Here is a 25643-nt window from a genome sequence, read left to right as displayed (position 1 = left end):
TAGTTAATACAATGCCTAAATAAATGAGTGATGACTATTAATACGTATCTGTGGTAGTGGACAACAGCAATGAGAAACTGGTTATATTTCCCTGAATCCTTTTCAGGGATTCCAGATTTTTCTGGCCAGATTTCACCAGTTTTCTAAAATCAAACCTGGCAACCTTTAGTGATGACCTTTCCTCTGTACATTTATTTGCCCTTTCAAGTTATTTCGGGGGGGATTCTGGTGTAAAATGTGTGTGAGAAGTTTCAAGATGTACAGTATATTGTAATAGCATTGTAACAGCAGTTGGCTTCTATTTAACCTTGATGAATGAAAAAGTAATTGGGAAATAAATGAAGCAGCTGCTGATCAATGGAGTCTAATTATATTCTGCTTATTCAGCCTCACTGAGTCTTGTTATACACTGAAATATAAAGACAAATATCACAGGAAATAGTATTGTGTATGACAAGCAATGCTGGGTGTAATGTAGAAAATGAGGAACTGTGAAAGAGTTTTTAATCACATAAATGTGTATTCTGACTTCTCACAATATGAAGAAAAAAAAACATGAAAAGAAATGACATGGTTATTTGCATTTCAAAGATTCAACATGAGAGTAGTACAGGAGTATAGGAGGAGTGTGTAGACAAAATAACACAAACAAGTAAATCACACCCCCTCTCTCAAAATACATCATGTTCAAATCCCACGGTGCATCTCGTTTTCGTCAAGAACACAATGGGATCAAGAGACGCGTTCATTGCTTTCTGGTTAATATTTACATATCAAACTTTTTGCAGCACTGTCAAAAGAGAAAGTTTTAGTTCATCTCAAGCTCGCCACTGTTGCGTTGAAGGGATCAGGAATCCTTGCTCGTTCACAGGTTTACACCTCAGGAGAGAAAGTGAGGGTTCAGGGTGGAGCTGGAAACCCAAGAGAACTACTGTATCCATGATTCAGTTTTAAATCTCTTGTGTCTATCTACATGTGCAGCATCGTCATATCTTACTGGGAGTGCACCGTGCTTACAATATTCCTCCAAGTAAGTTGCTCGATCAGACAGAAACAGCTGAAAGGAGATGACTGGAGATGAACAGCTGCAGTAGTTTGCCAGACAGGTTGCATAGAGAAAGCTCCAGTCGTCTGTCCTCTTCAACCTTTCCTGTTACTCAAGCATGCTTCCAGAGCTCCAGCAAACTGCAGAAGGGATGTTGACTTTTCCTTCTTGTAACTTTTTCAAATCTGTTTCAGTTGTCCATTCTGCTCATCATGACACATGACTTCATGTTTACTACATACTTCATCATACTCCATTTTTGTCTTGTTGGCAGTCATAAGGAAGATGTGTAGCATAAATTATCTAAGATAGCCCTCAGTCAGTAAAGACACAGTAACAGTCAACAGACAGTTTACAAGTTTACAACCATACCCTTCATGTGGGAGCATAAAGAGACATTTTCTTACAAGAAACCTACAGTTTTATCTACCATCAATTACAGAATCACTATCTTAGTGAACATGAAAACTTAAAATGCAAGGGTATAAAGTGAGGAACTAGGGATGAAAGTAATCCCTGTTTGTCACTCACTTTAGTCTCCAGCAGTTGTCTTTGACAATCCTCACTTCAAATCCCCCAAACCCTAAATAAATGTGATAACCTCCATAAACAGTGGGCATTTATCCAGCAGATCCCCACTGGCAGCTGCAGTAGGTGCCAAAATTATGTTTGTGGTATTGTTAGTGGTGGTGCTAGTGTGTGTGTGTAAGTGAAGAGAGGTGTGTCTGTGTGTGTGTGTGTGTGTGTGTGTGTGTGTGTGTGTGTGTGTGTGTGTGTGTGTGTGTGTGTGTGTGTGTGTGTGTGTGTGTGTGTATGGGTGGTGTTCATTTTTTTTTTAGGGTGGTCACACCTCAGTGCTGATGGCTCGAGTGTTGGTGTAGAAATCTGGAGGCCTTCCTCGCTGGGTCTCCCTCAGCAGGGAGCCACGCAAGGTGGGCAGCGGCATTGCCAGCGCCTGGTTCTCATAGTGTGTGGGCATATAGGTGATGCGCTCGCCACCGTTGCGCATCTCGTCAGTGGTGCGGATGTAGAAGGGCGAGTCGTAGGGTGAGCAGGTGGGGCAGTAATTGCGTTGCCCCCCTGTGGGTTTGGTGGGGTCGGAGGCTCCGGGAGGCTCTGGTGGCGACATGGATAGTGGGGTGATGATCGACCCGTCCAGGCCGGAGACACTGCAGGCGTTGCAGGCAAAGTGTTGCTGAGAGATGGAGCCGCTGTCAGACCCATTCTTCTTACAGCAGTAGTACTACAGACAGGGAGAGGTCCATCACATGTCAAACAACAACAGTTCACTACATATCTGTAACATAAACTGGCTGCACTGCAGTGTACATGTATACAACATTGAGCTTGGTATTGAGTGCTTAGTACTTATTTTCTTGAAACAAATGAAGAAGTCTGCAAATAGAATGAGATCCATTCGCTTTTTACAAAATAATAAACATGCTTCAAGAATGTAGCATATTCAAATGCTGTTTTCTTGTGTCTTGTTTGACTCTGTCCTTTTTTTAAGATACTTGCACCCACCACTTCCACAATATTCCTAAAACAAAACAAGCTGCACTGAGAAAGGCAAACTTTGTTGTCGTTGAAAGAAAAGTAAGTAGGCTTATCAATCGTCTAAAGCAGGGGTCTTCAACGTTTTTCAGGTCAAGGACCCCCAAACTGGTGTAGCATGGAGCAGGGACCCCCTACTGCAGCGGTATTCAAACGGGGGGGGGGGGTGCTGTTGGAGTTCGAAAGGGGAGAGGATGTCCGAGTTGTGTGCGACGGGGGGACCCCCCTGCAGTACCTCCGCGGACCCTCTGTTGAAGACCTATGGTCTAAAGAAATGTGAGCTACAAATTCTTACTGAATATTCCAAATACATTGTCCATAACATTTAAATAATGAACCTTTCTGGCTGATTATTTTCATATATTTGAAATGCTGATGTATTGCTGTTCTCCCCCAACCGACAGTCTCCTGTAAGATGATGTGATAATACAATGTGGCAGAAGTATTAATAAATACAGTGGGATTCAAACACACACTTATTGAGGCGTACCTGGAGTCTACAGTAACAGAGCACAGCTATGATACACAGAAGTATCACTGTGGCCAGTATTCCTCCGGTTATGACAACAGTTCCAGCTGTCATCCGACCAGCTCTCCATCAAACTCTGACACGGGCACAGGAAGTGACATCATTAACAAGGCTCCCACTGCACAGCAAATATGACATTTAATCAAATCACGCAAAGGTCAGCATCACAGTAAACACAGATGCAATGTGATGGAATATATTTTCTCTGTAAGTAACAGAGCAAACTCAAAAGGTCAGTCTATATTTATGCGGAGAGAATTAGGTGGAGAACATGCAAAGTGTAAATGACTTCAATACAAGCGTGCATTATGACAGGTATTACAGCTAACAACTCTTCTACCTGCAAAAATGGACTACCATCATAATTTTTTTTAATATAAATATTTATTTTATTTTAAACCTAATTTCCTTTTTATTACGTCCGCTGAGGAGATTATGTTTTTGCTTCTGTTTGTATGTATGTTGTCAGCAGGATTACATAAAAATGGTCCAATTTTCCTGAAACTTGGTGGAAGGGTGTAGCATGGTCCAAGGAAGAAGCCATCACGTTTTGAAGCGCATCCGAATTAAGGGGCAGATACACAATTATGTTTTAGTTAACATAGAGAGAGATCGGGCATTTGGCCTTGGTGAAGGTCCGCACTCTCCAAGTGGCCTTCTAGTTCTAGTACAGCCTTTTTATTATCTTGATATAAACGAAATGTTTTGCAGCTGAAATTAACACGTTATGTTTATCGTAGCTAGTCTAAATATCAACATATAGGGAATTTTATTTTGAAGATGTTTGTTGTTATACTCACGTTCAGCAAAGTTGCTTAACACCTGAGAGCAGAGAAATAAGAAATAACAGAGGTAGTTATATTACATGTCATAGAGAGATAGATAGATAGATAGATAGATAGATAGATAGATAGATAGATAGATAGATAGATAGATAGATAGATAGATAGATAGATAGATAGATAGATAGATAGATAGATAGATAGATAGATAGATAGATAGATAGATAGATAGATAGATAGATAGATAGATATAGAGAGAGAGAGAGAGAGAGAGAGAGAGAGAGAGAGAGAGAGAGATAGATAGATAGATAGATAGATAGATAGATAGATAGATAGATAGATAGATAGATAGATAGATAGATAGATAGATAGATAGATAGATAGAGAGATAGATAGATGACAGACTTACATCAGAAGAGTGTTTGAAGGTTGTAAGGGTGAAGAGAAGTCTAGCCACGCTGTATGAAGATCGCTGAGGAAAGAGTGATTTTGAAGAAAGGGAAGTATTAGTTTCTTTGAAGAAGCTCTACACATGTTTCTCCACAAGGTGGCACAAGGAGAGCAGACAAATATCTCACACAGGCACACAAACATAAAGAACTTGCACTAGATACAGTAATACCTTTGAATGACTTGGATGACTAAGAATGAAGAAGAGGGGAACAGAGAAAATAAGGAAACTAGAAAAGCGTAAAGAGAGAAGGCTGAAAGGGAGGAAAGAATGAAAGAAGGAAGCAAGGTAAGAAAGTTATGGTTGTAACACAGTAAATGTACACAAGGCATGATCATGCACCCACAGTTATTATCGGTATCATTAGTTGTGCTTAATATCTAGTTCCAGTACTGATAATCAGTGAAACAGAAACTTGTGGATCGCTGCTGTCGGACATCTCTCTTTATCTTATACACACTCAAACACATGCATGAAGCATAATGTCAAGCAGCATTAAAAGTGATTATAGCTGAGAGAGGCACTGTTGTTTGGGCGTTTTAATCTGCATGCCGAGGCTTGTCTAGGTGAAGTGAAATCTATTACAGCTGATAAAAACATGTCAAACCCATGATTGGGGTGGAGGGCATTTTAGAAAGAAAGGGTAGGATGTAAAACGGGAGGTAAAAAAAGATGGAGAAGGTACAAATGTGTGTATATATACAGAGGGAGGAAAGAGGAAGCGAGAATCTACGAGAAGAGAAAGGAAGGAATTAAGGAAGTAGCACTATGGATAAAGATCCAATGGTAATGGTACACACGCACACGCACACACGCACACACACACGTACACACACACACACGCGCACACACACACACACACACACACGCACACGCACACACACACACACACGCACACACACACACACACACACACACACACACACACACGCACACACACACACACACAGCTCATTTCTATTTATGATTCCTGCTGTTTGATGTCTGAATGGACTAACGTGTGTGTTTGTTTGTGTGTGTTAAAGTTTAATGTGAGCAGTTTGTCTGTACATGGGATGTGACAGATGAAGTCTTTGATAGGATCACATGAGTCGCAACTCCAAATTGGGCCAGGACTTAAAGTGCGGTGGGGTCCCTCGCTCGGACCACACATATTCAAATGCTAATTCGAGGCCAGGGGTGTAAAGTTGGGGCATAAAGTGGTGAAAATCTTCGGTCCGCGACCATTTCCGAACCAGACCCAGAGATATCGTCACCCTTTTCTTCTTCTTTGTCAAGACCTGGTCCTGCCCACAATGCAAATTGACCATCAACAGTTCGGTTGGATATTTGGGTGTGTTACGCTCGTAGCAGCTAATGTAGTTTCTCACAAGGTGCATAAACTGAAAACCTTTCATAGAATTCTGACTTTTTCAGCCCATTTAAAACATTTTTATATTATTGATTTGTATTCAACCCTAATGGATCATTCTGAGCAAAGAGAATATACAGAATATAAGAAACTCCACAAATATTTGTTAATTTCAGAGTATTTGTAATGCTTACAAAGGTTCTTTAAATGACATTGTACTTTCTATGAAATATGGATGCAGTGACAGTGAAGCAAATGAGGCAGGTTAAAGTCAGCAAAAAAGTAAAAGGTCCACTCTGCATCACTCAATAGCTCCTGAGACGTGTTGAACATCTCAAACGGATGATATGTATGTCAAGTGTTAAGACAAGCTGAATGAGTTTCTTCATTAAAAACACACTGAGCTGGAAGTGCTGTCACACTCTCCACTGAAGAGAAGAAAAGGATGCAGTGCTGCTCCCAGAGACCTCAGTCTGAACCGCTACACTGGCGCCAAGCTCATAAACCATGTTTCTGTCAGAAAGTACACTAGCCTTCAATTATTTGTGCTTAGATTAACTTCGACAAACTACAGAGAGAAATTAGATATCTGCATCAGTGCACACACACACACACACACACACACACACACACACACACACACACACACACACACACACAGACTCATGCTGAGCACAGGCAAAAAAAAAACCGGATCAGTCACTACTGGGTCCAGATTAGAGTGGCCTTCAATCCACAATACTGCCTGAAGAGCCCTGTATACTGATAAGACTCTCTCACACACATACAAAATTCAACCAGGCAAACATGTACTGCATTACCAAATAAATCAGGACATCCTCATAAAAGATCCATTAGAACAGACACCAGAATCTGCATAGGACTTAGCTGCAGTCAGTGCACAGAAAGCACAAGTGTTTAATTGACTAAATAACACAACTGAGCCTCAACACTCACCGCAAATAAGAGTTGATACTGCAGTATAATACAAATAGAAATTCAGATTCATTCCAGTACATGGTTTTTGAAGCAGCTTATAGTAAGGCAAGGCACGTTTATTTATAAAGCACATTTCAACAAGGCAATTCAAAGTGCTTTGCAAAAAACGTTAAAAGCATCAAGACATTCAAAAGAAACACCTTATAATTTGACAGTACTGTATATTGAATATAACATTAAACACGTTAGAAACTCAGGGCTTCAAGGATTCACATATTTAAGGGGAGCTTAGAGCCTGTTTTTTTCTTATTTTAGAGCTCCTATAGTCTGAAGATCTATTATAGTGGCAAGAATTTGAAAATAAGTTGTGTGTCAGGTGAATCGTACCCCGTGGATGATGAAATCCTCACAGAATCCTTTCACTGTGTCACTTTCTTGTGAGTTGGAGCTGCACTGCATTCTGGTGCTCAGCATTTTAGTTTTTGGACAATTTGTTTTCTTTAAAGCTTGAACCTGCAACATTTTTAGCTCGAGGCAGAACATACATTTTTCAATCCCACCATCAGTGTTCAAGTTTCCGCACTGACACCTGTCAGTCATCATGCTTGGCTTATGTGTATCCTGAGGCTGATGTTTCTAAATCTCCTCTTTTGGTTTAGATTTTGGTACGATCCAGGATATGTAGGACTCATCATTCTTTTTACTGAATGTATTGTGTTAATAAATAAACAAATTATTAAATAAAAAAAACAATTTGCATCTCAAAAGAAAATTCTGTTTTTTGTTTAGTTTGTTCCTGGAAGTAGCCTGTTTCCTCAGGTATAAGAATAGAGTTCAGTTTATTTCGGGGCCTGTTAGACGCTAGTGCAGCCATTAGACTTTGTGGGAATCAAGACCGACAAATTACATTTCAACATGTCAAACTGTGATTTTGTTTGTTGAAATTAGGCCACAGATATATGCAATGAACATTCCCACTCGTAAGAAGTGAATTGTTGAGATCAAGACTTAATATTTTGACTGGTGAGATATGAATTGTAGATATCTTTAATTAGAATTGCTACTAAAATGACATTATGCTGGTTTGGAATTCTAACTAGTCAAACAACAATTGCTATTACGGCTCCTGATTAAATGTTTAAAGGATTTGCCATAGATTATACCAACAAGTTGTTTCACGAGCACTACCTGTGCTGTGGCATAAATCGGATTACAAGAACTATTAAATCTGCTAACAAATGCAACCGTTGCTAGCTTCCGTGTCAAATGGCAGACGTAACAAAATGACCGTCTCTTTGTTCTGATATACTGTAAACTGAATGCTACACTCCGTGTTAGATTATGTCGTGGTGTGATACAATGCGCTACACTAGATTATGTTAAATTGTTCTAAAGCTTTTACACCTGCAATCATTGGTCTTTTGAATTTAGCGGGTTTTATCAGCTCGTTGGAACTCCAATAATTCCACTTTCCTTATTGTTTTAATTTGTAAGTTATTTTGTTTGTTGGATAAAAACTCTTCATCCTGTAAAACTACAGGTTTCCCAATTGCTGATTTTTGGCTCCCTCTCCCTCTCCCTCTCCCTCTCTCTCTCCCTCTCCTTCTCCTTCTCCTTCTCCCTGTCCCTGTCCCTGTCCCTCTCCCTCTCCCTCTCCCTCTCCCCCTCGCTCTCCCTGTCCCTCTCCCTCTCCTTCTCCCTCTCCCTCTCCCTCTCCTTCTCCCTCTCCTTCTCCTTCTCCCTCTCCCTCTCCCTCTCCCTCTCCCTGTCCCTGTCCCTGTCCCTCTCCCTCTCCCTCTCCCTCTCCCTCTCCCTCTCCCTCTCCTTCTCCCTCTCCCTCTCCCTGTCCCTGTCCCTGTCCCTCTCCCTCTCCTCTCCCTCTCCCTCTCCCTCTCCTTCTCCCTCTCCTTCCCTCTCCCTCTCCCTCTCCCTCTCCCTCTCCCTTCCCTTCCTTCCCTCTCCATCTCCCTCTCCCTCTTCCTTTCCCTCTCCCGCTCTCTGATGGAGTGTTCCCTCTGGAGTCTCGGCCATCAGTCTTCAGGAGTAGCTGAAGGACCTTGACTGCTCCGGAGGATTTTTACAAGATTGATTTTTTGGATCTTAAATTGCTCAGTCGGCCAGTGTCTATCTCTCCTTCTCCTCCTCCTTCTCCTCCTCCTCCTCCAGAAACACTAAAAACACAGTCCATGTTTGTAACATTAATGCCACAGGTTTAATCCCCACAGCGTGTCCTGCCGAACAAAGTATGTTTGAGAAAAATACCGACCTGCTCAATCTTCCATCAAATGTTTAGGAAACATTGTGACATCTTCTGAGGATTTTTCAATTTTGTAATTTCAGACGAAGAATTATCAAACTAACTTTCAGTATTTAAAAACCCTTCAAAACCCACTGGATCCTAAAAAATGCATTGTTGCTGACATTTTGGAGATGCCAGAGCGTCTGGCCAACGGAGCTGGAAAAGTGCCATCTAGGAATAGGGTATCCACTCGTTATCGATACATTGGCTGTAGGGTTCACCGTCAGCCGACGTAGCCTATATCTAACGTTCCTCTAACGTATTCACGTAGGTATTTACGTAGGTATTCACGTACTATATTTACGTAGGTAAGTATTCACGTACGTATTCCGTATTCACGTATGTCTAACGTAACGTAACTTATGTGTAACGTCTGCATAACTTATGAAGCACACGTCGGTTACGTCCGGTAATTTTGAACATGCTCAAAACATCAGCGTTCAACAACGCACCCCAGCGTAACACAGTGAGCTCTTAACGAATACTACTTATACCTTACCTTATTTCAACGTACACCAGCGTAACACCGCCTGCTCTTAACGAATACTACTTATACCTTACCTTATGTCTACGTACGCCATATTTTTGTATATCTTGTGCATTCGTTGGGCATTCGTCTGATACATTTTGTATAAGTAAGTGATACGTTATTAATAGGTTAGACATGCGTATCTGTATGCGTTCACTTTTCCGATCCGAGCAAAATTTTTATATACGCCAGTATACTGTTTCTGCCATACGGATATGTGTGACAGGACCTTAACCTGCCAAAAAATCTCCAAAACATCACAATTTCAGCAATGAGTGTATGTATTTTCTTACTTATGCTAATGTCGTTCTGAAAACATGTTGTACCATTCTCAGGCGCAGCACAGGTCTAAAGGCAAGAGAAGTGATCTAGTGATCTTGAATGTTTTGCTAGGGTTGGGCAACATTTAGATTTTAGCGATTTGATTCTGACAATTGATTTTGATTCCTGTTCATATTTTACACACTTTTGTTGAGTAATGTAAATGAAAGCACAGTCGGTTGAAACAATGCTATCTGAAATTATTAAACAGAATAGAAAACTAGATTCTTATTGAACTCTTGTTTTGAAATTACATCAAACTACAAACTACTGGTTGTAGTTCACCAGATTTACCAATATCTAACCTTTACATGGTTAAAGTCTAGGAAACGTAAAGTGAGAATAAATTGTGCAAACCAGATTAGTGAACACTGGGGAGTGTTAAGACGATAATACTGCCTCAGCACTTATTGTTAAGGTAAGTAGTTGTTATCGTTATAAAATGGAAATGATTCAGGAACTGTATGACCTGCTTCTCACCTCAGAGTTATTCAGAAAACCTTTTTGTAGATAGTTTAAAGAAAAGACTGACAACCTCAATTGTTTTTCACTAGTACACTAAAACTAGACAGATGATCCAGCACTCAGTATGTGTTTCACATCAGTTACAGGAAGTGTTCACTTCGGTCATCGACTCTACTTGAAACACACTTTCATCCACGGCCTTGTCAGACCAGAATGACAGAAGTGAAAACTATGAGCTGCTTTTGCAAGGTTCATTTCACTTGGGCCCCAAAACATGTGGATGAGGTAAGTGGAGGGCTGACAATCTTCCCTGTATCAATGTAAATCCAAGCCCTGATCCCAGAACTGTGATTGAGAATCTCTTCTTTTAAGCTATTAAACTATTCCTGACAACTTCAGGTGTTGGTCTCAGCTGCAGCAGCTCAAACCCAAAGCCAATCTACCCGGGCAATAATTCATGCAAAATTCCAGCACACATTATTTTGGAAAACCACCATTTTGTCATCTAAACTCCGCAGCTCTATGGCTGCCAGTGTAAGCGGAGAGAAAACAAGTCGCACATCCAAACGGGATTCATGGTCACAGTTAAAATGTAATTTGTCTAATCCTGTTATCTGGCGTTCCGAAGGCTTTCCTCTATCTGTTTCCTCTCTCTATCATCTCTGTTGTGGCCCAGCGTGGGCGTCTGTGTGTGTGTTTGCATGTTTGTTTGTTTGCATGCTTGGGTGTGAAGTAAGCATAATTTAGGGGGTCGGTTTAGAAATTGTGGTATTTCTTTTTCATGAAGATTATTCACCGTAAAAGTAGAATTATGGGTAAAATGTCAAAACAAAAAGTCCCTAATCTGTTAAAGCTGTACTGGGAAACTTCACACAGTGGCAGCTCATAATTAAATCACAGGATAAGCGTTTGGATAATTTGACTTTAGTTAATGTTGTACGGTGTCGACAGCAGAGTGAAACCGCTCACTCATGTTTTGTGGCTGCAGTGCAGCTCTATCTGTTAACTGTCAAAGCACTAATTTCACTGGAAACATATATCCAGCTAAATAACATTAGGTGATCTACTCTACTGTCGACGTATGTTCACTGTCCTTGGTGCTGAAGTGATGTTACTGGAAGCACAACCTGTAGTTTTGTCCATGTTGTTAAACCCAATACATCTATTCACTTATGAGGCGGGGTGGATTGAGCTGTATGATCAGTTTATATCTTGTTCTTTCTGGTTGAACACTGGGGAAACACTAACACCTAAAGTGCGTAGTGAGGGAAGAGGGGTCGGGGGCCGTGTCAAGGAAGCTCATTGGCCCCCCCCATTTTGCTTTGTAAATTTAATTTACTGGGCTAACCTTTGAGGCACCGCTAGTGATTTTCACTATTCACACATGCACTATATTGATCAAATGTCTGTCTTGTGTCTTTTCACACATGCCAAGGTAATGCAAGAAGAAGAAGAAGAAGAAGAAGAAGAAGAAGAAGAAGAAGAAGAAGAAGAAGAAGAAGAAGAAGAAGAAGAAGAAGAAGAAGAAGAAGAAGAAGAAGAAGAAGAAGAAGAAGAAGAAGTCCATATTTTTCCACTTATGTTAGACTATAGTGTAGTGTAATATCATGAAGGAGAGAACCAGGGTTGGGCACACAAGAGCATTTAGTTGTTTATCTGCATTGCTGACAACATTTATACTATTGTTACCCTTCCTATAAGCACTGTATATATATTAAAGTTTGTGTTGTGTTACTTTACTAGTAAGTATTAATAGAATATATGTTTGCATTGTGTTCATTATCACTAATTAAAATAAATACTGTATAATGTGTAGCTTTTGGTTAAGAGGCTCTCCTGATGAGCACCCATGCCCATAATGGAAGACAGACTGAATAACTGAAAAGGGAATGAATGAGCTGTTCAATAAACTGTGCAAACAGATCAATAATAACAAAGGAAAAAGGAGAGGAGCCACTGAACGCAGAAAAATGTGATATTTAATTAACTCAATATGTGCACAAATACAAGCACTTAAGGGCACAAAGAACACAAGAAGGCTTGGACTGGGAGCTACTCTCGATTGCAATACAAGCTACGCTATCTTCTTTGTAGCATGTGACATCAGCGGTTAGAATTGCAGTATTATTTCATTTTGCACTAATATATACACTATGAGGTAAAATAAAATGTGCATGAGTATTCAATGTGTAAAACATCCTCTACAAAAAAACCCAGAATGAAATGGAAAAGATGAGACATCCAAGGACGCTGACCTTGATCTCTACGACACTGCTAAAAATGTCGTTATTTTTCCACTACATGTTTTTGATGTGACAATGCTCCAAATGATAACTAGATTAACTTTGGATGCAACCACTTACATGTGACCTTGAAAGCCTTCTTCATGTACTGAGGGACCTACAGGCGCTCAACCAACCGTTATCCCATCTTCCCTCTTAAGCTGTCACAGCAGTTACGGCCCAGTAGGCAGAGATTGATGACACTGAACATTTTAGTTCAATTACTTGATTTTGCTCGAGGTCATTTGGGGGCGAAGAATGCAATGAATGTGAAGAACCACTCCCCAGAATGATCTTCTTGGCCCTATAAAAGCACATGATCAATACAGGCGGTAAAACGCCTTCGTCCTCGTGAAGATGGAGAGAGATGGGACGACAGAGAGTTGGAACACAGTCTCAGTCTTTTTCTCCGTCCAATCTGGACCATGTTCTGATGCCGTATACGCTGCTGGCAGATTTATAACTGGTGTACATTATGCAGCTCTCCAGGCTACTGTACTCCAGCCTGCCAGCTCCTGATTCAGCCTTTCTACACACTCACTGGGACTCAAGATGTGGTGAATACCTTCACTAACACGGCAAGTGAAAGATTCATTACTCACTGTCCATCTGTAATTTCATACACGTCAAATTCAACTTCCTCCCTTTCAATAAAAGCCTCTCAACAGATATCCAGGCTACGAGCCCAGCTGACTTCTACCTGCTATAGTTCTACTGCATACAACCACAACTACTGCTGCTGCTGATACTACTTTGTGACTCATACTGCAATGATAAAAACTACTGCTACTACTACTCTGTGACTACTGCTGCCACTGTAGATGCTTTGTGCATAATGATGACACATTCTCGATTCCTCCTTATGAATAAGTTTACTTTTGAAGGTTGAATTCTGTTTTAGATTTACTGCCAATATTTCAGACACATATAACCCCAAACTCAGTTTCTTTTTTTGCTTCTCTATTCTCATTTTCATATATCCGTATATTTTATTCACTGTGCTTGAAAGGTTTGATTCTAAATTGGACTACATTGTTTTTGACCTTATCAACTGTTGAATTATCTTGAAATGTATTGAAATGATTGCACAATGTGAGGGCTTCAGAATAATGACACCGTCAGCGTTTAGATTGGTTCCCTATAAAACTCGCTTTCACTATGCAATTACAGTATGTCTGCGTATCACATCCCACAGTCTTAAGTTTTTATTAGGCCTATCATATGCACAACAATTACAACGAAGAACTCGTTGACAGTGGAAATCTTGAGGCTTCAGGCTCCCGTCAACAATGCTCATTAAATATGTAGTCCTATTTTACAGTAAGTACATTATTTTTTCTTCTTTTGTGAAAAACACAAATATGAAATGTTTTGTTATGAAAAATTAAAAAGTTAAATGTGATGGCTGGCTCAAGGCGACTACAACTACCTGAAACAGTAGCTAGTGCCAGCTGAATGCATGGATGTTGGTAACAGAGTGGGGTCACACAACAAACACGACACAAAACAAAATCTATCAGCTCAGAGACTGAGGTGCTGGTGTCTGGGGGAGCTTTCTGGTGAGTGCATTAAAAACCACAACAGGCACAAAGCCTGCAGCAGAGAATTTAAACTATTGCACAAAGGAGATGTTGCTCACTTAATAACAGTCATGATTAGATCTGAGGAGGAGCCTGTCACAACAACTGACAGAAACTCTGGACTGACTTTGAAAGTTTAGGAATACAAACCCTCCTATAATGCAGGAAAAGTTGTTGGAGTGCCCTTAGACAAGGCCTTGTACTGGTGTAACTGCGGCCTGTAGCTTGTGAGCTGTACGAATGTAGAGCAGGCCGGTGTTAGAAACCAGCGTTGTCCCAGGACAAACATCCCCCAAAACAATTACATATTAAAGAGAGAAAGACATGGCATCCTGCAGCACTGCTCAGCAAACATGCAAGGTAACGCTGCACCAGCGGTTGTTCACAGCTGCTGACTTATTGTTTTGTTCAAATATACTGTACATCTATCTGATATTGACTGTTTGTCTTTTTAACATGTAATAAAAACTTATTAGGAGAATTGTGTGCTGTTTTGAATTTAAACTTTTCTGAACGTCCTGTACATCCCTGTCCTGTAAGTGCTTACTGAATGGGGTTTACACATATCCAGAAGCCAAAGAAGAGGAGCACAGAGCAGAAACACAATGTGAGAAGGTCACTGTGTATCTATGATAGTATCACTTTCAGGTAAAGAACATTTTGCTGAATGCTTTTATCCAGCGCAACTGCAACAGTGGAAACAATTCACACATGAATCAACATTAGGAATAAGATAATATAATGAGGTCTGAGGTCAAACACACAGAGACGTAAATGGAATATGAATAGTGTTTTTGGAATACCAGTTTTCGTACAACAATTGTTCTTTGCAACATTTCTCTTATCACTATTTGATCGGCAGACAATCAATCATAAAACAACAGTCCACTTATTGTCATTGTCTATACCCACTGGGTCTCTTTCCCAGCATGCTTTGGGTACAAGAGAGGAAACGGCTTGGACAGGTTTGGAAAAACAGACTACAATGTCAGGCGAAATTGAGAAGATGTGCTGTCTATAGTGCACAGCTTGACAACGCTTTACAAAAACGCTGTTTCAAGTCACGATGCCAGTGGAAGCAGTCAACTCCGTGGAGTGGGCGGATTCAAAGGTCTCGACCAAAGCAAGTGATGTACAGGTGTACTCTAAGAGTCTGTGACATCACTGTTGTGTGTGATTATAGGTGCAACGGAGCACATTTATGACAGACTTGAAAGTTTCATCCAGAGAGGGCAGCGAAACACAGCTTTTCAGCCTGGTATGAAGTAACTCTTTAAGATTCTTTAAAAACAATCTCAACTCAATGCTGCATTTCCTCTGCATGGCACGGCACGGCACAGCACGGCACGGCACGGCACGGCACGGCACGGCACGGCACGGCTCTACTCTCGCAATTTGCTCCGTTTTGGTTTTCCATTATCAAAAATTGTGAATAGTAACAGTTACCCTTTTTTAGTACCACCTCGGTTTGAGGTTTCAAGCAAACTGAGTCGATACTAGAAGGTGGAGTTTAAACAGTTCAGACCACTGTTGGTCAGAGAATCATCACTAGTGCGACACGGGACGTCCTGCAAAAAACCCTCAAATTTGAAAGTGCAGACGTTCCTGTGTTTGGTAGCAAAGCGAGTCGGCCTCTCTGCGCCGATCAACTAATAATCGGCAATACAATGAGGGGGTACTATCTGCAGTGGAAAACGAAATAATGAAAAGAACCTGGTACCAAACGTGAGTCTAGTCCAGTCGAACAGAGCTGTATCATGCAGTGGAATCAAGGCACAACAGACTGCTTCTGGCTTTGTGGGGACAATTTTAACCACTGAGCCACTCACTCGCTCGCACTTCAAACTGGAAGGCTAGAATTGATTTTCTAGCTAATTTATGTGCAGTTCAGACAGATTAACAGTGAAGAGCTTGAGCAGGGAAGGGGACTTCACGGTAGCCATGCATACAGCTCTGCGTCCGCCTGCTTTACGAGGTTTGCAGAGGTGTCATTATAGCTGCTCAGCTTCTCCTCTTCTGTCCTGCGATATGCCAGCTTCTCTTTCACACTTGGCAGCAGAGCAGCATCATTGAACGCTCACCCAGTAACGGGCAGCGGACAGACGGGGGAGCTGTAATTACTGTACCTCCATTCTGCTGGTCAGCACGGCAGACTCATAAAAGGGAAATGAAATGGTCCAGTTTCAATCTTTGAGGGAGTAATGTACCACAAATATTACATTAGCATACATTCACATGGACTATTTATCTGTGACTGTTAATAAAGTGAGGGAGCACAGTTACAGATGACAGGGTTGGCAGGATGAAGGCAGCTCTGCTGAGCAGCCTTGCTCAGGAGCAGAAAAGCAGAAATAAAAGTTAGGGTTTAATGAGTTGTCAGCTTTGTCTTACGACCTGTATATGTAGATATTTGCCATGAGGAGTTAAACCATTGACCTTAGAATTAACTATTTGTCTGTGGACTGATGCGTGTTACCACTCTGACCAACATTTTTACTCCACTAGAAGTGGATTTTCACAGCTCATTTCTACTTTAAATGTAAATATTACTGACGGTTGTTAACCTTTAAGCATTATACACAATACATGACACCTGACGACATAGCAGTTATAGTAAAGTATTATAGCTTCCACTGCTTCTTCTTTAAGGATCAAACAAACGTTACTGTTCTTCCACTTTTACGTTTCCTATCCTGAATAATGTCAAATTAGGGCTGGGTGATACCTCAATATACTCAGAATCAGAATCAGAATTTAGTTTATTGCCAAGCAGGTTTTCACATACAAGGAATTTGCTTTGGTGTGTAATGGTGCAAACATAAACACAGTAGGAGAAATTTAAATTTTAAAATAAAAGCAAATACAGAAGAATATAAATATAAAAAAAAGAATGTACCGAATGTAATGACAAATATGTACAGTAAAAGTTCAAATTAAAAGTATACTGTACATATTGCAACAATATTGTAGGGTTGACTGATAAATAATCATCAGTGATGTGGATTTAATGATTATGTGGGTTAAGGCAAATAAAAGAACAGCTAAAGCCGTCTGGTAAGTTCAGGAAATGACATCACTTTATTGTAATGCCGCCTTTAAAATGAAGAAAAGACACTTTTACATATCATGAAATCCAAAATATAAGACAATATCTAATCTGATATCACAATATCCAAATAATATTTGCCCAGCCCTATGTCCAATATGATATTGTAATGTAAATATAACACACCTTGAACAGTCTGTAAAACTGTCACAGTACCAGTGAAGTCTTCGTCAACTTTCAATCTTTTCCCACAACTGTCAAAATAGATAAATTAGAAATAGATCGTCGTGAACACCACAGCCTTACACTGAATGAGAAGGTGTGAATATGAGAGTGGTGCTCAAGGTCATTTCAACACATGGCTGTGCAAAACAAAACCCTGAACCTATGACCTTCAGCTGACAGGACGGTAACTGAATCCAGTGTGCCATCCTGCTAACAGCCGGGCACACACACAGAAGGAGAAAAGCTTCCAGGACAAACACTGACTCAGGTCTCATCTCATCTCTCTGCATCAGTTAGCACGTGGCTGTGATTTCCGATCCATTACTGCAATAACCAAAAAATAAAACATTAAATTCAAGAGATCATTTTAACAAATCTCAAAAATCTTTTCTATTTTGCAGCCTCAAAACCTTTTTTTCTGGGTAAACCATTAACTTTTTGCAATTAGTACATCTCCGTTCTTTGACTCAAATGGTTCTGTTTTCACATGCCATTTGTTTTTTGGGTTGCGATTGAAGATACGAATTAGGAAATGGTTAAATCTCTCACATGTTAGCAGGAGGAGAGAGATAAAGCATAACCGACAGCTCCTAATACATTTATTTCATCTCGAGAGCATCAGCACATTTACATGCACAGTAATGGGACTCAATTAGGCAATGTTTAGATTATAGGTTACATACATACATGCACGCACACACGCACGCACGCACGCACGCACATACACACACACACACACACACACACACGCACATACACACACACACACACACACACACACACACACACACACACACACACACACACATACATACATACATATTTGTATGTGCCTCATCATGCTGTATTCTCAATTAAAGATCTCGTTTCTTGTGATCTCCACTTCTTATGATGCACGAGTAAGGCATTCGATTGTCCCAGAAAACGAAGTTATTATGACCACACATTGATTAATATTATCACATGAAAGTGTTGTTTATTTTTTAAAGTTAAAATATATTCCATCTCATATTAACTGATGTTTATAAAGACATTTTTAAGTCATGTGTATGACGAGATAAGGAATACTGCTAAGAGGGGCAGCGAGTGAATGAATACGATCATATAACCTCATGAAGAAATGTAATAGCTTCCAGTTGAAAGTCTTGATGTCGGCAGTATTACAATTCAATCTCAGCAATGTGACATGTTTTATTCAGACTGAATATATATTTCAGCACATATTTCTTCCATGTTGACCTCAGGTCACAGGAATCTTATCTGAGTCCTGGAACCTCCAACCTTCTTTCCTTCTAACTATTCTTTGCATGTGCATGTTGGTGATCGAGGGACTGTACTGCAGCTCACTCTGAGTAAGAGAATAAGGCAAACTGCTTCTTGCAAGTGTAAATGTTGGATTTAAGCTTCAAGCTATGCTTGGATAAGAAGACTGCTACATAAACAGTTCTACATTTAAAAAGAATAGTGCACTTCTGCTGGTGGGTTGTGACGATAAAAGGCTGACATTTTGTGAAAAAGGATGTTTTAGGACATAAGTAAGAATATCTGTGCATGAACAGTGAGGGAAGTGGGAAAGGTTTAAGTTAGAAACAGGAAACCCACAGAGACAAGTCATTTAAAGTTGAAGTTGGTGGTCAAAGTACTGAGTGTAAAGGTCATGGGGGTTGGACAGGAGTATAATGGATCTTTAGCTCAATTCCCAATTCCCAAGCACAAGTTCTTTTTACTACAAGGGAAGATTTTATTCCTTTAACAAGGACAATTGTGTTCTTGCCATAGGCGTATTATTCATCTCTATTACAGTAACAATCAAAGTTGTAATTTGGAGGAAATGTCACTGTGACTTACAGTAATAAAACACAAAGAGTGTGTGTATGGTAAGTGTTCTTGTTCGTCAATGTCCACGTGTGTCTTTGTAAGAACACAGAGTCTCAGAGAGTCTTTGTCTGTGAGCGTGTCTCAAGGTGCGTCTCTGACTGTGTGCGAGTATGTAAATGTCAAAGAGTATTGTGCAATTTCAAGAGTGTGTGTCAGTCTGATTAAGTCAGGAAATGTGGTCCTATAAGTGTGTATGTCTGTTTGTGTGTGTTTTTGATGAGTCACCACAGATACAGCAGCCAGCAGCAGTAGAGCAACGTTAGCAGATAACTGCATTTCTGTTCCAGAGGCCTCCGGCTCTGCCAACAAGCCTTCCTCATGCTGGCCTCATCCTCACCCAGCCTGGCTGTGCTTCAGAACTGCGTTCACATGCGCACGCCACACATCACCTCTTATTACGCCACAGTGAGAGCAGAGTGAGAGTTACAAGCTGTGATCCAAGCCACCTAAACAACTGCAAACAAATAATACCTGCTCAGGCCCATGATGCTGGCGATGGCCTATTAGGTCACGTTAGGCCCAGTAGGGTTGTAACGGTAAGAGATGTTCATGGTATGATAACCATCTCAGGATATATCACGGTTTCACGGGATAACACTATTATACTAATATTATTATTATTACCAGTTACAAAAGACTCTTAACGGAATGAAAACTATGATTATTGATAATTAACTATACAGGGCAGCCAGACTCCTCCTGTCTGCACCTTTAGCACACACACACACACACACACACACACACACACACACACACAAACAACACACACACACACACACACACACACACACACACACACACGTCAGTTTTTTTCAACACCGTATATAAGCAAATGTACACGGTATGAGAACCGTCACTTTAAATTCAACTCTATGTTCAGTATAGTTCAAAGCTGCATCAAGAGCCACACATACCTCCATATTATGTTGGTGCCATTCACATATAGCAATCTGCCAGGCTCAGCCAGAGAAACACACATGTTAAAGTGAGAGACTTGTTGTATGTGCTGGGTGGATTCCTCATTCTGTCTTTAACACATCCATTGGTAAAAGTGGCTGATAAGTTATCTTCTTCTCCCAGACAATTCTGCTAGAAACCATCCATCATCTGGAGATTCAAATCTATTCTACAATTAAAGCTGGTTGGTCATGGTAGACCTTAAGACGAGCTGCTGTGACGGAAGCTGGAAGCAGACGCTTGAGTTAAGTTCCCTGTCCTGCTAATGCTGCACTGCAGTTTGGACACAGCTCGTCTCACCTTTAAAGTGTGACTACAGTACATTCGACTCGCGACTGTATGGCAAGAAATACCGATCTGGCAGCCAGAAAAACCTTGAGGGCTTTTCAATAATTCACACACCACTCCTGAAACACTTTCTCCGGGTAGCTACCCACCCCCCCCAACCTCAAACCAACAAACACAGGTACACACACACACGCACACACACACACACACACACGCACACACACACACACACACACACATCCACGTCTTAAAAACACTCTCCGATGCATGTTGTCCCAGAAAATACATCGAGTTGAGTGTCAGCAGGAGGAAGCACAATATGACTTTACAACCAAAGGTAGGCTGAGTACACTGCCTCCAGAAAACAAGATAGACTAAATCTATGACGTTCCCCACAGTAACAGCATCTCTACTTTGATTTAAAAATGGCTTTAAATTCCACACAACCCATAATGCTTGAGTCTTGAGATTTGAGTCTGTGATGATGTTGGGACTTTAATTACAGTATGATGTGTGTCACAAACACAGCTCACTTACCTTCAGATGTTGCTGCTAATCTTGTGTGGACATGACTACGGGTTACGCTTAACAGAAACATTAAACCACATGTGCATGATTTAAGATGACTTCGTTTTGAGCCAGCCAGCCTTGCTCTTCAATTTGAGGTCCTTTAATGTATTTTTTAGATGCCAGACCATGACTCAGAAATTTTGAAATGTTGGAGGAACATTTATCCATGAAGACTATAAATCTTTTAAAATACAGACGGTTATATGAGGCCAGTTCTTAGTGTCTGCATAAAGACAGAGATTAGGATTGGCAGGTTTAATAAATTACATCTGCAGGTTGGTAAGGACGTATGTGACCAACGTATCGCTGCTTTTGGCTGAAAACACCAGACAGTGAGTTTTTCCAACAGGTTTTTGAAAAGGTTTTTAAACAAGGTCAACAAGGTCGTCCTGGTATTTATTTAACCGAAGAGTAAAATTCATTGAGCCATTAAGATTTGTCAGGGTTAATAAGGCAGCTTGGGTTAACAGTTTCTTAAATGAACTGAGGTTAATCAAATATTTAGTTTGCCAGCCAGAGAGGGTATTACAGAACAACTTCGCACTGGCAGACTCAACGTTGCTAGCTGGAATTTCCTTCAGTGTTTTGAGCCGTTGGCACAACACACCATTATACAACCTGTGTATTAAATACATTTTGTCTGTTGCTGCTGTGTTAGTTGTGACAGGCCCTGACTGCAGACTCCTCTGGGAAATCAGCCCACTTCCTTTTGTATCACAGCCACTGGAGGTGGAGGAATTAAGAAGTGTGTGTGTGTGTGTGTGTGTGTGTGTGTGTGTGTGTGTGTGTGTGTGTGTGTGTGTGTGTGTGTGTGTGTGTGTGTGTGTGTTTGGGGCGAGGTGGAGACAGGAGGATATAGAGAGGCTGCTCTACAGTTATTTAGTCAAGCTGTATTTTCCCATAGCTTCCTCTGTGAGAAATGGGTCAGAGCAACACAGCACCTGCTGCTGACTGTTGATGTGGAAGATCAATACTCTTCACATATTTCCACTTTAGCAGCCATGTGCACAGAGCGAAGGGACATTTAACTTGGCAAGATTTGGTTATACGTTAATTACCAACATATTTGAGACAAGTAGATGCAGTGACACATACAGCTTCACGTGCACGGCCCATTGCAAACAATCAGAGGTTTAAACATGTTGTTTAATCTAACAACAACAAAAACCCTCAAGATTAGAGAAAATTGATTTTTTTCTTCTTTCATCTATTGAAGGATGCCGACTGTATATGTATAAAAATAGCATCCTGCTAACAGACAGCAAGTAACCAATATACAGTATTTGTATAATTCCAACAGTAACAGCTGGTGATATGTGGTCATACCATTATTGTAAAGTGGAACTGGAGATTATATAGCTGAATGAAATACCCGGTAAATGCCTCTGCTTGTTTGGTTCTTATATTCCCATTACTGAGAATTGTTCGTCATTTAGAAAACTATATCTAACATCTTATATATGCAATCCAGAGGTATTCTGTGTAAAATATATAATGAAGCACTTTCAATCGAAATATTTTCAGAAGTAGCCTCAGTGGGATTTCAAGCCCAGTAGCGTGAGTGCTTTGCTCAACTCAGGACCTTCACCTGTATGCTCTTTCTGTCCAAAATGCTTCATGATTGATAATCATTTAAATACGGGTGACCCAAGAGGGTATTCAGACCCTAGCAGTGGCTGCCACTACCTTACTTTGTTCTTCTTCTTTTCAACTAGAAATGATGCAGACTTCTCAAACCAAATGCCAGCAGCAGCAGGCCACCCAGACCAGACTGAACCAATGTGAAAGAAGATCACAGCAGCGGGAAAATGGCAAAACCTCAAGACTCCAGCATCTCCTGCTGAGCTGCTCCACTGTCACTTCCTCTCCTCTGGAAGCCTTAAAGGCACATTTCACGTTGAATTGAAAGTGGAATTTAATTAAAGTCACACATCTCTATGCTAGGCAATGTGAACCTTTACATTTATTTATTTTTTTACCTGAATGAGGGACTTCTTCACATCAGGGTCCGGGTCAGATAATTATCTGCCACCTCTGACATTTGAATCCAGAGCTAATTCCTCACATGTAACAAACATAAACTGTGACACCCATCTCCCCTTTTTTTCTTCTTCCATCAGTGCACATACCTGATCTGGTTACATGGTCCGTTTGATCAACTCAGGCTAATCCTGTGTAGTTTGACCGTGTAAAGCCACCAGCATCCTTATCGCAGCAGGAGGAGAGCAGAGAAGCGCTGTGCATGGGACTGCGGCGGAGGAACTTCTCCAAGGATGATCCGGAGTCCAGAGCGCACAGAAAACCCAACAATCCCGCTGCGGGACCAGCAGACTAAAGGTCAGAGGGACGGCTGCAGACACAGCAGCGATCAGCAGACACCGACAAACGGAGCATAGGCACGGTACGCAGCCGGTGCAAACAAACACTTAGGACAGCGAGGACAGCGTTTCAGGATAAGCGCTTTTTACGCGCATGTAACCTGTAAAACGCGGTAACCTTCACACACGGCGGCGGTTTTCTCGGGACTCCGACAGGGCAAACAACCACCAAGGATCTCTTGAAATCGCTGAAATTAAAACGGACACATCCAACAAGTGAGGAACGATGAGGCGAAATGACGGAGTCCGCTGCTGGGCGGACTGGGAGGAGGCGGTGGGAGGAGAGGAGCCGCCCCGCATCACACTACCTCCCTGGCAAAGGAGCCGATTTGTTACATTTCAGAAAGATACTATAAGAACATGTGTGGAAACATGGTTGTTATTTAAGGGAAATATCACGTAGATATCATAAGAAGTAGGCTGTAGTCAGGTCTCACGGTTGACACTTAAAGTTCCACTTTACTGTAGATGCCTGGCGGAATATTATCAGACAACAAATATAGTACCAAGTCTACACAGTACAGAATGACCTTGTTAGTACGAGTATCATTGAAACATTTACATGATTACAGTATAGGAGGGGGGAAATGTATAATATACAATAAATAACATGAATATTAGTCCACATAGTAACGTTATAGTGATGCCAATATATGGATAAAACGCAAATCTTCTATGAGGAGATTATAAAGTCACTATTGATCATATGGACACATACATTCCTATAAGGATCATAACTTAAATATTATAATGATGGTTTGTTCAGGATGTTCCTATTAGAAAAGGATATACTGGGTAATGTGATTGTGCCTTGCACACAGTAAATAAATGCTACAGTAACCCCCCCCCCCCCCCCCCCCCCCCCAAACACAGACCACTGGGCTACAGTAATTGATTTGCCCTCAATCACTGGTCCTTTAATCTACTTACTGTTGCAACCAAGTCAAGGCAAATATCGACAGAGAGGGAAGGCCTGGTGGAACAGACAGGGCTGTGCTGCCCCACAAAACGGAGATACTTACAGATTCATAACACTGAATCCCAGCACCAACTAGGACGAGGGTGGTGGAAGTCAGGGAAAAATCAGGTTACGGGAGGCAAGAGAGAAAACAATTCTTTAATAAGACAAGTAGAAAAAGATTTGCTCAAAAGAAGAGTATATTGATTCTGAAAATGTCCTGATGGGCTGAAACTAGGAACTCTGTGCTGAACTGAGCTTTCTGGTGTCTTTTGAAACGTTTAACTAATAAACAAAGTCTTTCAGTGAATTCATTTACATGCACGCTAATAATTTAATCTTTACCGCATTAAGGCAGTACGTTCACACTTGACACTTCTATAAATGTAACATATTTTAACCGTAACCCCCAAGAGTCATTAATAAGTATATCTTACTGTCAAAGTTTGTGTTGTTGAAATATCCATCTGATATAAAACTGTCTGAAAGGTATGAAAGTGTATCGTTAGTCTTGCCGCTCAAATTCCTGCCTCAACAGCAGCCATTAAACTTAGTGAGCTGTCATCTGTTCTGAGGCTGATGTTCAGCACATGTCTGCTCATCTCCTCTAGCCTCATATTCCCAGCCACACCCATCTGACCATTAGTCTCTGACACACTCCCACAGTAAAAGCTAAAAAGCTAATATTGCAACACAATTAAAAATGAAAGAGAGTTGAAACTTTCCCTGAAACAATAGCTTCTGGTCATGATAGTTTGCAGCTACAAAGCAGAGATAAAGCTACAGGGAGTGCTGGTTGTACAGCTCCGTACTTCATCTGTGTTTATTCAGCTAGAAAACTGCCTTCACTGCTGCAGAAAGTGATTTTACCCTTAGCTGCCCAAAATACAGACACAGATTGGGTCGAAGAGAAATAGAAGCCCTTGTTATCTGCAAAATGAATCACTGGTACAAATGTTAAAGCAGATGGATACATCTAGGTAAAAAAACAACCCAACCCCACCCCCCAAAAAAATAACAAATATATATGTATAAACATGACAAATTGTGGTTTTACGGGGGGTTATGTGCTGAACCGTTTCTTGGCTGGAAGTAATGATGAATAAGCGTAGTTCCCAAAATGTAGAACTATTACTTTTAATCGAAAACCAAGGTGACCCACAAACGGAATAAATTAAAGATGCCCGTCCAATAAAACATGATTCATTTCAAGCTT

The 25643-nt window shown here is 40.8% G+C and overlaps 1 protein-coding gene across 1 annotated transcript; it reads right to left on the bottom strand.

Annotated features, from left to right (window-relative positions):
• Positions 1-487: 487 nt before the first annotated feature.
• Positions 488-23801, bottom strand: fam163ab (family with sequence similarity 163 member Ab). Its single transcript, XM_029428935.1, has 5 exons — positions 23221-23801; positions 4320-4382; positions 3929-3950; positions 3090-3204; positions 488-2288 (listed from the first exon to the last, which is right to left on the bottom strand). Exons 4-5 carry the CDS (start codon positions 3180-3182, stop codon positions 1890-1892), a joined length of 492 nt encoding a protein of 163 aa, XP_029284795.1. The 5' UTR covers positions 3183-3204; positions 3929-3950; positions 4320-4382; positions 23221-23801; the 3' UTR covers positions 488-1889.
• Between the last annotated feature and the right edge of the window lie 1842 nt (positions 23802-25643).

This window comes from Cottoperca gobio, chromosome 4, assembly GCF_900634415.1.
Source record: "Cottoperca gobio chromosome 4, fCotGob3.1, whole genome shotgun sequence".
NCBI classification, from domain to species: domain Eukaryota; kingdom Metazoa; phylum Chordata; class Actinopteri; order Perciformes; family Bovichtidae; genus Cottoperca; species Cottoperca gobio.
Note: the sequence above shows the minus strand (reverse complement) of the source record. Positions and strands in the feature narration are given on the sequence as shown.

Coding starts and splice junctions, on each gene's coding strand:
- fam163ab (XM_029428935.1), bottom strand. CDS start 3,182: ATGACAGCTGGAACTGTTGTCATAACCGGAGGAATACTGGCCACAGTG. Junction 2,289..3,089: donor TCTGTTACTGTAGACTCCAG/GTACGCCTCAAT, acceptor CCCTGTCTGTAG/TACTACTGCTGTAAGAAGAA.